Source organism: Bison bison, unplaced genomic scaffold (assembly GCF_000754665.1).
Source record: "Bison bison bison isolate TAMUID 2011002044 unplaced genomic scaffold, Bison_UMD1.0 scf7180017864239, whole genome shotgun sequence".
NCBI lineage: Eukaryota > Metazoa > Chordata > Mammalia > Artiodactyla > Bovidae > Bison > Bison bison.
Genome location: NW_011494811.1, coordinates 6,532,546 through 6,549,421, shown reverse-complemented (window position 1 = coordinate 6,549,421; position 16,876 = coordinate 6,532,546). Strand labels below are relative to the sequence as shown.

The 16,876-nt window shown below is 39.8% G+C and overlaps 1 protein-coding gene across 3 annotated transcripts; it reads left to right on the top strand.

Moving 5' to 3' along the window:
- Window positions 1-667: 667 nt before the first annotated feature.
- Window positions 668-16,820, top strand: CHURC1 (churchill domain containing 1). 3 transcript variants are annotated; one of them, XM_010846764.1, is made up of 5 exons: window positions 668-797; window positions 8,951-9,086; window positions 11,084-11,154; window positions 11,773-11,973; window positions 16,570-16,820. In XM_010846764.1, the coding sequence occupies exons 1-5, from the start codon at window positions 678-680 to the stop codon at window positions 16,660-16,662; spliced, it is 621 nt and encodes a 206-aa protein (XP_010845066.1). In that variant the 5' UTR covers window positions 668-677; the 3' UTR covers window positions 16,663-16,820. The 3 variants fall into 3 exon arrangements, with proteins under 3 accessions (XP_010845066.1, XP_010845067.1, XP_010845068.1); XM_010846765.1 differs by lacking the exon at window positions 11,773-11,973 and having other exon boundaries at window positions 11,081-11,154; XM_010846766.1 differs by lacking the exon at window positions 11,773-11,973 and having other exon boundaries at window positions 16,570-16,736.
- The last annotated feature ends 56 nt before the right edge of the window (window positions 16,821-16,876 follow it).

The following is a 16,876-nucleotide window of genomic DNA, read 5'->3' as shown; positions in this document are numbered from 1 at the left end:
TTAAGAGATTCTCTGCAGAGCTATACATAAATGGCTCTTCCCAAACACTTCATTTATTGCTTATTCACCTGCCAAGATCTGAACTATCACTCTCACTGCCCTAAGAAATGGTATAAAGTGAAAGTGAAGTCGCTCAGTTGTGTCCGACTCTTTGCGACCCCATGGACTGTAGCCTACCAGGCTCCTCCCTTCATGGGATTCTCCAGGCAAGAGTATTGGAGTGGGTTGCCATTTCCTTCTCCAGGGGATCTTCCTGACCCAGGGATCGAACCCAGGTCTCCCGCATTCCAGGCAGACGCTTTAACCTCTGAGCCACCAGGGAAGCCCAAGAAACGGTATAAAAATGTATCCAAATTATAATTTCAGCTTTATATATATGGAGTAAGTCGAGGAAGTGAGAAAGAATTCCCTCTCGTGAGTATTGTGGCTTGCCTTTCTGTCAGCCTAGCCTCAGGAAGGCACCTGTTAGAATTTTGCTTGGTCCAAGAGCCCTTTCCCCTTCCCGCCACAAGGTCCATGGTCCCTTCCGCTCTATTAGGAAGGTTTCCTAAGTCCTCTTGGCTCTCAGTTCTTGTTGTCTGAGAAAACAGATCCTGCCCTAACAACCGTTGCTAAGGGGCGGAGACTTGGAATTGGTTCCTGAGACCAAATACTACAGGATCTAATACTGTGGGCGCATGCGGCGACCTTCTTTGAACTCTCGCGAGGTTTCGTCTTCCCGGAAGCACCGAAGGATCTTCGCTGATAACGGCGTCGCGATGTGTGTGGACTGTGTGGAGAAGGAATATCCCAACCGGGTGAGCGAGTGGGCGCCGAGAACTGCCCGCTCCCTTGGGCCATGGCCGCCCCTGAGGCTTCTCGTACCCCTGGGAGGTCTGGCGTGGGGCGGACTCAGCCGCTCCACCCCATCCAGTGACCCGGTAGCTGTATCTAGGTACCTGACAGTGGGGACAGCCTTCAGCCGTCGTTTCCTGCAGATCCCCACCCTGGAGACTGGGAGCAGCCGTCGCTTCATTTCTCTTGAGCTCCAGGGGAGGGAAAAAAAATCCTACCACCACCACCAACCCAGCCGAGAACAGAGTTCGCCCCTACCCCTACCCTGGTCTTATCCTCAAGCTTGATTTGATGGCATTCAGTGCTCCTCCCGAATTCGAGCGCTAGAAGGGACCTCTGAAGTCATCTGTTCTAACCCAATTTTGCTGATGAAATTAGTGCCTGGAGGCGGCAAATCTCTTGCCAAAGTTCACATTCTAGTTAGTATGAAAGGCAAGACTGGAATTCTGGTTTCCTTGCTGTTAACCTTCTTTTAAATCTCGGTTCCTTTCAGGCTCAGGAAATCGCGAAGCTTGTTTACTCTCGTTTCGTTCAACGTATAGTTACTGAACATTTGTATGCGTGTTAACTTGCGAGCCGTCGAAGAGCGTACGTTTACAGGGTCACGTGGCTAGCAAAAAATGACTAGTACCTAAATGCTATTCAGGTGTAGAGAAGGGGGAGAGCAATAGGACATAGTGGTGTTCTCCCCAAAGAAAGGTGGCGTTCATTTGAGACTTGGGTGGAAAAGGAAAGGAAGAACTGAAGGCTGGGAGAAATAACAAGGATTCTCATATAGGCTGCTTCTGTCTCTTTAATAATTTGAGTAATACTTAGTCTTTTGGGGGAGAAGGAAATGGCAACCCACTCCAGTGTTCTTGCCTGGAGAATCCCAGGGATGGTGGAGCCTGATGGGCTGCCATCTATGGGGTCGCACAGAGTCGGACACGACTAAAGCGACTTAGCAGCAGCAGCAGTAGTCTTTTGGGAGGCTTTTATAGTACATCATGAACACTTATATCGTATAACCTCTTTGAAAGTAAAGGTCTAGCATTATATAAAAAAAAGTAAAAAGATGTATCCTGAATGACCTGGCAGTTCCGATTCTAGAGAAATAAATGCATGTTCCTGGAGAATGTTCATAACGGCATTGTTTGTGGTGGTGGTGGTTTAGCCACTAAGTCGTGTCCAACTCTTGAGACCCCATGGACTGTAGCCTGCCAGGCCCCTCTGTCTATGGGATTCTCCAGGCAAGAACACTGGAGTGGGTTGCCAGGCTGGAAAAATGTGGTGTGGTCATAGAACAGAAAGCCATGAGTGAATGGAGCAGTGGCTCTCAACTGGGAGCAGTTTTGCCTCCTGAGGGAATTGGACAATAGCGGGAGATATTTTTGGTTATCAAGACTGCGGTCCTACAGACACTTAATAGGTAGAGGCCTTATGCCTTTACATTTCACATACTTTTCTGTATTATGGTCTATTTCATACTTTTTTTTTTTTTTTTTAAAGAGAGATTTTTGTGAATCCAGTAATGAAAACTGCACGTTATAAGCACCATGAGGAAGATGTTTGCTGTGGATAATATATTAAATTGGGGAATTCCCTGCCTCGGCTTCCACTGCAGGGGAAACAGGTTCAATCCCTAGTCCGGGAACTAAGATCTCCTATGCCGAGGTGAGGCCAGGAGAAAAAAAAAATTATATATATATAGTTAGATTTTTAAGAGTTGAGCTTATCAAAAGACAAAAATTATATTGAAGTTTCGACTATACACTTTAGGCTTTGGACAGCCATCCAAAAAAAAAAAGAATAAGGAAACGACTCTGAAACCTGCTATATAGGAAAGTGGATCGTATGGTTGTATGTTGAGATGATGGGATGGGGGAAAATGTAAAAGGACAGCCGTACAGAGCATTTGGGGAAACCAAATGGCAGCTGTAGTTATAGGCATGAGATGATGAAGACGTCATATCAAAGAAAGAATTAACAGGACTAAAGCAATTTAATGTAGGAGGGAAGAAGGGAAGAGCATTCATAATCTCAAGAGTTTTCTATCTAGGCAGCTGGGAACTTTGGAAGTATTACAGAAGTTTGAGCCATATGGGAAGGAGAACCAAAATTGGGGGAGCAAATGATCAGATTGCTTTTTTTTTTTTAATCATGTTTCATCTGAGGTTGAAACTGTAACACTCCAGGAATAGGGTAAAAATATAGGAAGACCGTTTGGGTAAGAGATTCAAATAGATGAGTCAACCAAATAAAGGAGTCAGGAAGAATTTGTTCACTTAGGAAAAGAATGTAGAGAATCAACCAGTGTCGAGAACTGAGCTTCAAGGATTAAATGAATTTAGAAAGTGAAAATAAAAGTAGAGGAAGAAAATAAAAGTAAAGCTTTGAGGTGATTGGAAAACCAGGAAAGTGCCTGAAGCAGTTTTCTCTGATTTTTATTCTGTTCTAAAGTTATTAAAAAGTGTCATGAGGAAGAATTGGACTTTTATTTGAAATTCCAGAAGGCAGATTCAGAAATAATTAGTGGATGGATGTTAGGGGGCTATAGGCTTTAAATCAGAATAAAGAACTTTCTAACAGATTTTTTTTTTTTTTTAATGGAATGGGTAACCTTAAAGAAATTGAACTCTGCTTTTCATTCAGTAGAGACTAAATGATGTCTTGAAGTCTCAGGGATCCCTCCAACTCTGGGATTTTTTTTGAAGTCATGAGATACTTTTAAGGACAGTAAGAGCAGAAGCCATTCTGCTTGAACCTAGCAAAGAAAAAGGTACTAAGGTGGTAGTAGCAAGTATAGTCCACTTATTCAAAAAATTTGGCAGAGAAAAATGATGGGTTAACATGTTGGGTAGGTCTAAATGCAGAATGAGCAGGTAATAAATAGTTAATTGTTTAGGCTTCCCTTGTGGCTCAGCTGGTAAAGAATCCGCCTGCAATGCAGGAGACCTGAGTTCGATCCCTGGGTTGGGAAGATCCCCTAGAGAAGGGAAAAGCTACCCACTACGGTATTCTGGCCTGGAGAATTCCATGGACCGTATAGTCCATGGGGTCGAAAAGAGTCGGACACAACTGAGGGACTTTCATTTCACTTGGTTTCCTAAAATGGCTGGACTTCGGTGGTGAATGTTTTTCACAGCCTAGAAGATTTCTTACAGAGCTCTGGCCCTCTTGTTTGTAATATTACACCAAGAACTTGAAGTCAGACTTGAATCGAATTGGAAATGAACCATACTAATTTTTTGAACTCAACTTTTTTTACTCAACTATGAACCAGATTACTTTTTTTCATTTAGAAAAGCATTTAGCAAACCAGTTAGAACTAGAACTCTACTACATTTTCTAAAATAACTGATTAGGCACAAAATTGTAATAAAACATTTCTATATCAAACTAGAAATGAAACCTATACTTCATATAGTTCAAGTTTCGGCTTTAACATTCTTAGTAATGTACCAGCAATACAGAAATAGAGCATAAATTTAGATTAATCAGAGGGAAGTAATCAGTGTAAATTTGTTACATGTTTAAATTAGAAATTATGTTTTATATACTTTACTTTAAAATTAAACTATGAAAGTTCCTGTACTCAGATTGTTGTTTGCATGTGCATGTTTGCTCAGTCATGTCTGACTCCTTGTGACCCTATGGAGTATAGCCTACTAGGCTCCTCTGTCCATGGGTCTCTCCAGGCAAGAATACTGCAGTGGGTTGCCATAGCTTACTCCAGGGAATTTTCCCTGACCCAGGGCTCGAACTCATGTCATCTCCTGTATTGGCAGGCAGATTCTGTACCACTGCACTACCTAGGAAGCCCAAATTGTTGTTTAGCATCAAACCATATTTAATTAAATGCTGAGTCTGATATATAATTTGTAAAACAGTTGTATGGAAATGGATGCTGCATTTTAAAATGTCTATATTAAAAAAAAAACAAACACACAGGGGACTGTTCTGGTGGTCCAGCAGCTAAGACTCCTCGCTCCCAGTGCAGGGGTGTCGGGTTTGAACCATGGTCAGGGGACTAAATTCTATATGCCACATTGTGATTGCAGCCATGAAATTAAAAGACGCTTACTCCTTGGAAGGAAAGTTATGACCAACCTAGATAGCATATTCAAAAGCAGAGACATTACTTTGCCAACAAAGGTCCATCTAGTCAAGGCTATGGTTTTTCCAGTAGTCATGTATGGATGTGAGAGTTGGACTGTGAAGAAAGCTGAGCGCCAAAGAATTGATGCTTTTGAACTGTGGTGTTGGAGAAGACTCTTGAGGGTCCCTTGGACTGCAAGGAGATCCAACCAGTCCATTCTAAAGTAAATCAGTCTGGGTGTTCATTGGAAGGACTGATGCTAAAGCTGAAACTCCAATACTTTGGCCACCTCATGCAAAGAGTTGACTCATTGGAAAAGACTCTGATGCTGAGAGGGATTGGGGGCAGGAGGAGAAGGGGATGACAGAGGATGAGATGGCTGGATGGCATCACCGACTCGAAGGACGTGAGTTGAGTGAACTCCGGGAGTTGGTGATGGACAGGGAGGCCTGGCGTGCTGCGATTCATGGGGTCGCAAAGAGTTGGACACGACTGAGCGACTGAACTGAACTGAAGACCTGGAGCAACCAAATAAATATTTTAAAAACAATCTGGAATCAGTAACTTAACTTTCCACTCTAAGACACTGAAAAAGCAAGAGCAGACAACCCAAAGCAAGCACTAGAAATGATACAGATTAGAGTGGCAATGAATGAAATAGGAGATAATAGAAAATGGAGAAAATCAGCAAAATTAAAATTTGGTTCTTTAAAAACTGTATTTTCCAGTTTTAAGTACTCCCTGTCAAAACATATACACTGATAACTTATTCCATCTGAAATAATAGTGTTTTTGAAAGAAACAAACTGGCCCAATCCTTGTCAATATATTTGCAGATTTCTCAAATTTGTAAGATTTTATCATCATATACTTTCATCCTAATTATCATCATAGTGTTTAACCATTTCTTGCTACGTATTTGTATACCTTTATAGATCTTCAACCAGGATTTGGCTGAATCACATTTTCTAAAGATTGTTAACTTTTGACTTTTTTTCCTGTCTTCTTCAAACTGTTATAGCTTACTGTTATTACTGCTGAGTTGATTTAGATTTTATTCTTCTCTTTCCTCCTGCTGGGAAAACCTCAAACGCTTCTCTGAATACTGTATTCTTTAATTTTCTTTCCCAAATTTGAACATTAATAATCTTGCTTCATCTAATAAAATAATCATGCCTCACTGATGAAGGTTACCCTCACTTTCAAATGACCAGGGCCCTTAGAGAAAGCCCCATCAGTTTCTTGGGTACTTTACTTGCATTTTTCCATTTCAAGAATTTATTTCCTTACCTCACAACATGTACATAGGTATCTTTTCTCTTCCTTCAGTATTTAGAGTTTACATTTGGCCTGCTTATATGGTCAGATTACAGAGGTTAGACCATATTATATAAAGTGCCTGTGTTTATGTGTGCACTTGTGCTCAGAGTTCTGTAAATAATTTATTTGAACATGGTATTTAGATGTTTATTCTTTTAAGAGTTTTTTAAAAATTCCTTAATTTCTTGAAGTCTTTGACAGTCAACTTTTCTGGATTCAAGGCAGTACCAGTTCAGACCGCAACAGGCTTTTTGTCAAAGTTTATTAATTCCAGCTGAGCTATTTAAAGTCCTAAAAGATAATGCTGTTAAAGTGCTGCACTCAGTATGCCAGAAAATTTGGAAAACTCAACAATGACCACAGGACTGGAAAAGGTCAGTTTTTATTCCAGTCTCAGAAAGGCAATGGCAACCCACTCCAGTGTTCTTGCCTGAAGAATCCCAGGGACAGGGGAGCCTGATGGGCTGCCGTTTATGGGGTTGCAGAGTCGGACACGACTGAAGCGACAGCAGCAGCAGCAGAAAGGCAATGCCAAAGAATGTTCAAACTACCATAGAGTTGCCCTCATTTCCCATGCTAGCAAAGTAATGCTCAAAATCCTTCAAGCTAGGCTTCAACAGTACATAAACCAAGAACTTACAGATATATAAGTTGGATTTAGAAAAAGCAGAGGAACCAGAGATCAAATTGCCAACTTTTGTTGGATTGTAGAAAAAGCAAAGGAATTTCTATTTCATTGACTACACTAAACATCTGTTTCATTGAAAAACATCTATTTCATTGACTAAACTAAAGCCTTTGACTGTGTAGATCACAACAAACTGTGGAAAATTCATAGAGATGGGAATACCAGACCACTTTACCTGCCTCCTGAGAAACCTGTATGAAGGTCAAGAAGCAATAGTTAGCATCGGACATGGAGCAGTGGACTGGTTCATAATTGGGAAACTAGTGCGTCAAGGCTGTATATTGTCACCCTGCTTATTTAATTTTTATGCAGAGTACATCATGTGAAATGTCAGGCTGGGTGAGTCACAAGCTGGAACAGTGTCCCCAGGAGAAATATCAACAACCTCAGGTATGCACATGATACCACTCTGCTGGTAGAAGGTGAAGAGGAACTAAAGAGCCTCTTGATGAAGGTGAAAGAAGAGAGTGAAAAAACTGGTTTAAAACTCAACCTTAAAAAACCTAAGATCATGGCATCTGGTCCTGTTACTTCATGGCAAATAGTTGGGGAAAAAGTGGAAACAGAGGCAGATTTATTTTCTTGGGCTCCAAAATTACTGTGGACAGTGACTGCAGCCAACATATTAAAAGATGCTTGCTCCTTGGAAGAAAAGCTATGACAAACCCAGACAACATATTAAAAAGCAGAGACCTTACTTTGCCAACAAAGGTCCGTATAGTTAAAACTGGGTTTTTCCAGTAGTCATGTATGGATGTGAGAGTTGGACTGTAAAAGAAGGCTGAGCGCTGAAGAATTGATGCTTTTGAATTGTGCTGGAAAAAAACCTTGAGAGTCCCTTGGACTGCAAGGAGATCAAACCAGTCAATCCTAAAGGAAATCAACCCTGAATATTCATTGGAAGGACTGATACTGAAGCTAAAGGTCCAATTCTTTGGCCACCTGATGCAAAGAGCCAACTCATTGGAAAAGACCCTGATGCTGGAAAAGATTGAGGGCAGGAGGAGAAGCGGGCAACAGAGGATGAGATGATTGAATAGCATCACCGACTTAATGGTCATGAGTTTGAGCAAACTCCGGGAGATTGTGAAGGAAGGGGAAGCCTGGCATGCTGCAGTCCATGGGGTCACAAAGAATTGGACATGACTTAGCAACTGAACAGCAACAACAATCATCTAACTAGGAAAAGAACTTGAAAAAGAATAGATATATGTGTATATAAAACTGAATCACTTTGCTGTACACCTGGAGCTAACACAACATTGTTAAATCAACTATACTTCAATATAAAATAAGGTTAATTAGGTTGCTTATGAATAAATTAAGTTCTGAACAATTACTAGTAAGGCTTTAGCAAAGACCTCACTTGAGCCAGGAACATGTTATTTACAGTTTCTTAGTTACAGTTTCTTTCTCTTTTAAATGTCATGGTGTCAATCTGATGAATTACAGAAATTACCTTCTCTGCCTGAATCACACATATCCTAAGGACTGATATCTATAAGACCTGAAAGTTTATTTCTCTTTATTTATTTTCTGATATTTTTAAGGCTTGAGAAAATGCTTTTTCGACAGTCAACTGAACATCACATTGCATAAGATCATTTTTATTATTGGCTCAGAGTTTCCATTTTGATTAAATTTTCATTCTAGTTTTATGATACCTCATTTAGTGGTGTTGACTATTAGATTTTCTAACTTTTCCTTTTCATGTGTTATATTAAGACTTCATTAAGTTGTTTCTAAATATCCAATTGCATTTAGTCTTCTCTCTTAAACACAGTTACAGACTTCAGAGACTTACAGCCCTAACACTGCCTCAGGTTTATTTACTATGAATAATACTTCTAGAGGAAAGCTAGTAATTTCAAAAATTACTTGGCATAAACTTCAAGCAAGTAAATTGTGGTCATGTTTTTTGCCTTTAGAGACTTTAAGTCTATTAATCATTTTCTCCAAGGATTTTGAAATATAAGAAAATTAAATCTCCCCCCAAAAAGAAAATTAAATCCCTGTTTTTCTTATTTTAGGGTAACATCTGCCTGGAAAGTGGATCTTTCTTGCTGAACTTTACAGGCTGTGCAGTGTGCAATAAGCGAGATTTTATGCTGATCACAAACAAATCTTTGAAAGAGGAAGACGGAGAAGAAATAGTTACCTATGATCGTAAGTGGGCTCTCTTTTTAACATCTAAGTCTGTTAGTAGATGTCATCTTTTGGGAACTAGGTTGTGCACAGTATTATGAGGTCTATATTACTATCATATTGCAACACATAATCACTAGGTTTTTAAGAGGAGAATATAGGTAACATCTCATGTATCTAGCAACATCATATATTCCACATAAATGACTTGCAGATAGCTGAAGCTTATGATTTAGGCACCAGTTTTCTTTTGTTTATCTTTAAAGACTATGTCTTCTGAAACAAGATATAGGGACTTTTTTTTAAACTTAGGGTCATCCATGTGAATTTTCACTTTCTACTATAGTATAATGCAATGATGTGCTTCAGCAGCTCTTAAGTGTTTAGGGCTGTTTGTCCTTACACTAAATGGCTCTGAGAAACAATTTTTTTAAGTCTTATTTCTGCTTTTATAGTTTTTGTCTCTTTTTGTTATTGTCAGTCTATCATTTCTTTTGCTGCTGTAAGGATGGATGCCATCTTCATGTGCTGTTCCTCATCCTTGATACTGGGAAATGAAATAAATAACTATGTGTAATAAAAAATCAGTTCTGAGGTTGGCACTAAGAATCTCTGAGTAAATTTACATACACGTAGACTTTAGTGCGAAGAAGGCAGTGGCACCCCACTCCAGTACTCTTGCCTGGAAAATCCCATGGATGGAGGAGCCTGGTGGGCTGCAGTCCATGGGGTCGCGAAGAGTTGGACACGACTGAGCAACTTCACTTTCACTTTTCACTTTCATGCATTGGAGAAGGAAATGGCAACCCACTCCAGTGTTCTTGCCTTGGAGAATCCCAGGGACGGGGGAGCCTGGTGGGCTTCCGTCTATGGGGTTGTACAAAGTCGGACACGACTGAAGCGACTTAGCAGCAGCAGACTTTAGTGCTCAGATATTGTGGAAGCTATTTTAACTATTCACATTTCCTTTTTGATTGTCTCCTGATTTTTTGGTATGTTCTGACTATATGAAATAAATGTGTAAATAATGATATTTTTAAAGAAGGATGAAAAAGACACTAAGCCTTTAGAATAGAGTCAGAAAATAGAAAAATGTTCTACATTAGAAGAATCTTCTTTCTTTCAGCATATTTAATTTTTATTTTTCTAGATAGAGGATAGTGGTCAAAAGCAAGGGCTCTGGAGTGAGAAAGCTTGGGTTTGAATTCTGGTTCCAACACTTCCTAACTCAGCGTGGTCTTCCTAGTTACTTACACACAGTGTGCCTTTTTTTCCTTATCCTTACAAACGGCTTCCCTGGTGGCTCAGCTGGTAGGGAATCTGCCTGCAATGTGGGAGACCTGATCCCTGGGTTAGGAAGATCCCCTGGAAAAGGGAATGGCCATGCACTTCAGTATTCTGGCCTGGAGAATTCCATGTATAGTCCATGGGATTGCAAAGAGTTGGACATGACTGAGCAACTTTTAATTTCACTTCATTTCACAAAGGTGATAAGAATAGTATCTACCTTGTTGGGTTTTGAGAAGATTAAGTGAATAAACAGATAAAAAGTGTGTAGTATCTGGCACACAATAAGCACTCAATACATCATAGCTATTATAATATTGTTTTTACTAGAGTCTTATTACTGCTAAATTCACTTTAATGTCTTGTGTTAGCTTTTTGTTTATGTTTGGGTAGTAGCACAGTTTCTATCATTCCTGAGAATAAAAGCTCCTATATAATTAGGTAGGTCCAGCTAGTTTAAAAAATACACAAATCTGTTAATTGATTACCTTAGCTTCCAGTGGGAATTGCACATTAAGTCTCTGAGTTCAGGCCCTTAATTATATAGTGTTGCTGTGTAATAGAGTCTGTATTTTTTTTTTATCAAGGGGGATATTACAATGGGTTTCCTTTGTGTTAAATTTGGCAGAGTTAAGATTTTTTTAAAGCAATACCATGCTAAGAATAGAAATTTTACTGTCTTCAGACACCATCTAAGATTTAATTATTTAAGTCTCTCTCTGTTTCAGCAGATCTTTGTAAGAATTGTCATCATGTAATAGCCAGGCATGAGTATACGTTCAGTATCATGGATGAATTTCAGGTAAATGTATATATGTGGGTGTGTTATTGAGGGGAAGGGGGATAAGAAGAGTACACTTGACAAATCTGGGTATAATCTTCATAAATGAAGTGCTCGCAGATGTTACAGGAGACCATCCCTCTCTTCCACTTGTGTAAGGTGAGACAGACACTTTAGATGTGGGTGGATCTGTTCAAACCTGTCTTCACAAGAGTCACAAAGCAAAATGCACGCCTTACAGATGATATCACTGCCCTGTCATTTTTGCTTATAAAGAGTAGCACCTTATGGCTTCTTGTAAGGTTACCATTGGGCCTCTTTTTTCTCTACCCAGTTATTTGATTGCACAATTGTTGGCTTTAAGTGTTGGTCTGCCCACTGCCACCATTCTTGTAGAGCATGGAAATCGTGATCATGAGATTATCTTTGTTTCTGTTGTAGGACTGTAGTCAGCAACTCTGTGGTCTCAATTTTGATAGGATATTTGAATATTATTTGATAAGTAAAATAACACAATAAGTGTATCATGGTTGGAGGAGAGAAGCTGAACCACTGTAAGGGTAGAGAATAGGGATCTATTAAAAGATTAGTCCTTATACAACTGTGAGAGCATGTGAAGAATTCTACAAAATCCTACAGGCTGGTCTAGGCCTGCAGTTGCTGAAGATTCACAGATCTAACAGTGAGGAAGAAGAGCTGGACAGTGGGGAGAGCCAAGGACAAACTGGGAAGCCCAAGGACACACTCCCCTGTGTCCGCCCCTCACTGCCTCCACTTTCAAGGCTTCAGATTGAGTTACTTATTTCCTGTGAACTACATGTCATAGGATATAAATGTCAGGTAAGAGCTTTTTACTGTCAAGGGAATTTTGTTTTTTTGGTACTACTATGATTAGGGAAAAAATCTTCTACAGTAGAATCTTATAAAATAGTACAAGAGAACCACTTTCATTTTTACTTCAGTGTGGAAGAAGGCACTTAGTCACCTGTCAGAATCTGGTCTAATATCTTGTGGTCCATCTAAATAACATCCTGACCACATCTCCCCAGCATCCAAAAATTATGCCTCAAAGATTCTTATATAATAGGTGTCTCTTTGGGCAAAATCAAGATCTCAGTGAATAAGTAGTGGCCAAATAGGGGAGTGAACATGTCAAGGACTTAAAGGAGCATCTCTCTCCATTCATGGGAGGACAGGTGTGCTTATAGCTATTTTCCAGCGGTTCCTGAAGCTCCTGTGAGGTTTTTAGAGTCCCTAAGTGAATCTTGAGATTGCCTGTTTATGCCCTAATTGAGCCATAGTGTGTCACCACCACGAGACCAAGGCCTAGCAGATTTTCCTTTATGACTGAGCACAGCCATTTTCAAAGCTGTCCCAGAAGTTCTTTGGGGTAGGAAGAAGGGAAAGGAAGATGGCTGTAGTCACGATGCCTAGATAGTGTGGAATTCTCTTGGGAATAAACTCATTTTTAAACTGCACTCTACCTCCAGTTCTCTCTTTCCCAACATCCACTCCCTGCCACCCCCGTGTTCTTTATTTTGCTATCAGCATATTTGTCTTAAAATGATGCTTTCAGACTACCTCTTTGGCTTTTCTAGAATAGCTATCTTTAGCTCCAGTATACTGCCCAAGCCTCCCATCCCAAGGTTCTCACTGGGTTGGCAGCCTCCCTTTCTCTCACTTCTCATTGCTCTCCTTTTGCACACCATTCATAGCATTGTCCCAGCTTTAGTCTCTCCTCTTTCCCTCCTGTTGTAAAAATTGTTATTTCCTCCTCTCTGTTATCCCCACAATGCATTTCCTCAGGAACTTCATGTTACCTTCTCTCCTCCTAGCTTTTTCTCAATGAGATTTAAAACATTTTTACATTAAATATATTTAGTTCTTCTGTATTTGTTAAAAGTAAATTAAAATTCTTTTGTTTCACTCAGCTACTTCTTTGATTCATCCTCTGATCATCTCTCTCCTTCCTTTTGCTTCTTTACTTGAATAGCTCTTTACCCTATTTTCCTTATTTCCCTTTGCTCCTCCTAACAATCTACAAATTGGTTTTCCCTTTACTTTCGAATTTCAAATTTCACTTTACTTTCAAATTTCATTTTCACTTTACTGAAATTATTCTCTCATAGATTCCCTATAATGTAGCCAAATCCTATGACCTTGCTTTCTTATCTCTCTTAACGTCTTTCTGGATCTGGTTTTTTTAACCATTGTCTTTTTGGAGCATTTTATCTTCTGGGGTCCATAGTGCTAGACTTTTTTCTTTTTAAATCATTTTGACAGTTGCCTTGCTTTCTCTGTGGTTTCCTTTCCTATTTCTCCCTGACATCTTTTCTCCTGAGCTTTGGCCTCTGGTCTAGGAACCTTCTCTTTACTCTCTCAGATACTGAGCACACATAGACTCAGTCTCTGATGAAACCTAGGGTATGTCCTGGATCTCCTTCTCTAACCCTAATGTTCCCTCTGCCCTCCTTTCTCCCTTTGTTTCTCTTTCTTTTGTTTGGCTCCACTGTCACGCTTCATGTGAAGGACCATACCGCTCAAACCTAAAATACTGCAGCAGTCTCCACACTGTAGTCATGCACACTGCCCTCAAATTAATCTTCTGGAAACACACCATCCTGACACTCCTCTGCTACTCCTTATGCGGTGTACTTGCCCTGTTCCATATCACTGTCTTTATCTGTGCTGTTTCCTTTACTTAACTTGTCCCTTTCACTGTGTTCAAGCTAACTAAATCTTACCTCTTTTAAGCTGTACTTAAATTGTGTCTCCTTCTGCTTCTTAGTAATCTAGCCCTTTTTTGAACTCTTCTTGTATCTATTGCAGCCCCCGACTCGTAACTAGTCAATTGGTAACTTCTATCTCAGCCTGATGACCCCAAGGAGTCCTCATTCTCAGCTGCTGTGACTTGCTTTCCTCAGCCTCCCACTCCAGCCCCCATCTTATTCCAACAGTAGTTCAGGTTCAGGGTGGGATTCCCACTGTTGGTAATGTTTTGCTTTGTTTGAAATGTCTTACGAGAAATTTAAATCAGAAGTAGGCAGACTAGGACTTCCAGAGGTCCCATGGTTAAGACTCCATGCTTCCACTGCAGGGGGCCTCAGGTATACTCCCTCAGGTACACCCCGAAGTTCTGCATGCCACGGGGTGTGGTCAAAAGAGAAAAAGGCAGAATAGTGTATTAATCTTCAGTTCCCAGCTTCAGTTTGCTTTATTTGTACCTCTCAGGATTACTTTGAAGCAAATCCCAAACATTTACTACTTCTGTAAATATTTCAATATGAAGCTCTAAAAGATAAAGATTCTGTTTTTAAGTAGATTCATTTTTAACAAACAATGTTGTTAAAATAAGATTTTCTTATGGCAAGTGTTGAGGGGAAAGTAGAGACATAAGTACAGAGTTTAAATGGAAAATAAGTTGTAAGTGATTACAGGCATCCTGTATTTTTTATATCACCCTAAAATCCATTAAAAGGGCTATATATTTGCCTCAGTAAAGAAGAGGGAAACTGAGACTGCTTTTTCTTTGTCTGTGGACCAGGGAAGGAGAGGACCGAGGGTCAGAATTAGCAGGTAGTAATAGAGGGAAGAGCCCCGTGGGACCCTCAGTGTAAAACACAGGATCTGATCTTACCCAAAGGGAATTCCACCCACCCCACCATTTCTTCCAGATCACTCCCCTCAGGCTTTGCCCAGGTGGAGCCTTTGAAGATCTCCGTGAATGACTAGGAGGAATTCTGATTCTCCTAACTTGGCCAGTTTGGGTGAAAAGTGTCCTGATCCCACCATATTCTTGGCAGCACAAGAAGATATGTTCCTGGCATCCCAAGTGAGAATTCTAGACATATTTTCCCACAGAAACACTTCTCTGTGTGGTTAGATTCTATAGGAGTTGTGCAGTATAAATTTAAAAGACTCCCTGGATTTCCCTGGGAACCTAACTGCATTGTGTAATGTTACTTCTGTGGGAAACTGCTTCTGCATTCCAAATAATTGACCTGCAATGAAATTTGGATTCCAGACTGCCTATAAATTAAAGATTATAGGTATAATCAGTCTTACTGATTTAACAGTTTTTCCAGATTATACCATATGTTAGGTTTTTTCTTTCTGTCAAGTTGCACTGTAAATTTTGCAAGGTCAGACCTTGTCCTCGCCTTTTCCCATGTCTGCCAGTGTGCCTGGCATATTACAGAGCCTTTAGGCACTTAATGAAAACTTGTCATTGGGTAGGTTGGTTGAAAATTCAAATAGTTGTCTAGCTTCACATATTTTCCCATATTGGGTTTATTATTATTTTCTTCTTCTTTTCCAGTGAGAGGTTGACATTCTACTAGTAATGTCTAGTGCATGAAAGCAGAATTTGAAAGCAGTAAAACCTTGGAGAGAGTGGGTTTTAACTATTTTTGATTCATGAGACTCTTATTTGTTTGCTGAGCTCTAGCCTCTATTTCTACTGTGTGAGTGGAATAGACTTTAAAATTAAATGTGGTCTTTCAGGAAACAGTGTTTCTACTGCTATAACTAAGTCCTCCTGCTGAACTCTCTAGCAAGAAATGGTAGCAGTTGCTGGTTCTGAGTCTTCGTACTGTGGTCACTGTTTACCTCTCTGACCCTCTCTAGTGACTGTTCAGACCCATGAAACTCAAACTGCCTTGACTGATCAATTTCCAGCAGCCAGCAATCTCAATGTCAGGTGTGGAAATACTAATAGATTTAGTATAGATGCTTGTTTTCCTAAAGAAGATAAAAGGTTTTTAAGTAAAAGATTTGAAAGAAATATGTTTCTATAGTTTATGACCATATTACAAATTCTAGAAATGAACAGGTATAAAAACAGAACTTTGCCCTGAGGATTTTTGCTTAAAACAAAATACCTTCTGTCGCCAGTCTGGACATTTGTTAAGCCCAGGAAACATAAAACTCCTTAAAAAGATCAAATTCTAGAAAACTAGCTATCTAAATATGAGACATGAGATACTAGTGGATTTAACATAATTGTTTATTTTAAAAATTGTTTCTGTTGCGTATTAGTGTTGAATATCTTAGAAAGGAACAGCTCTAAGAACAGAAATTTGTCCTCAGGGGCGCACACTCAAATTGTTTCATTACTTTAAATAGCAGCACTGAGTAAGCCCAGTATATGTGTTTTCCAAATCCAGGAAGTGGCCATGCCTTTCCAAGATGACATTCTTGTAAACATAGTAAATACAGCATAGAGCATCAGCATGTATTAAATTTATACAAACAAAATGTTGTGGGATACACAGACTAAACCTAAGACTTCACTTATAGGAAGACAGTTGAAGAAATTGATCTACTGTACAGATAGTATATCCATGACAGTTTACAGAGGACAGGTTCACCAAGGAAAGTTATGAAGGCTGTTTCTGCTGGTTCCTCAAGGTAATTGTGCACTTTCTCTTGTTCCAGGAATATACCATGCTGTGTCTGTTATGTGGTAAAGCCGAAGATACTATCAGTATTCTCCCGGACGACCCCCGACAAATGACTCTGTTATTCTAAGCATCCTTCTGCAGTTCTGTAATAACACTGTTGTGTTGGTTTACAATACAGCAAGCCTGATGATTTGCTTAGTTCATAATGGAAATTATTTGCATATTATTTTTTGCTGCTTAGACTCACCTGTTCTTTGAAAGAAAAAAAGTTCCCTGGCAGTCCACTTGTTAGAACTTGGCACTTTCACTGCTGTGGCCAGCGTTCAGTCCCTGGCTGGGAA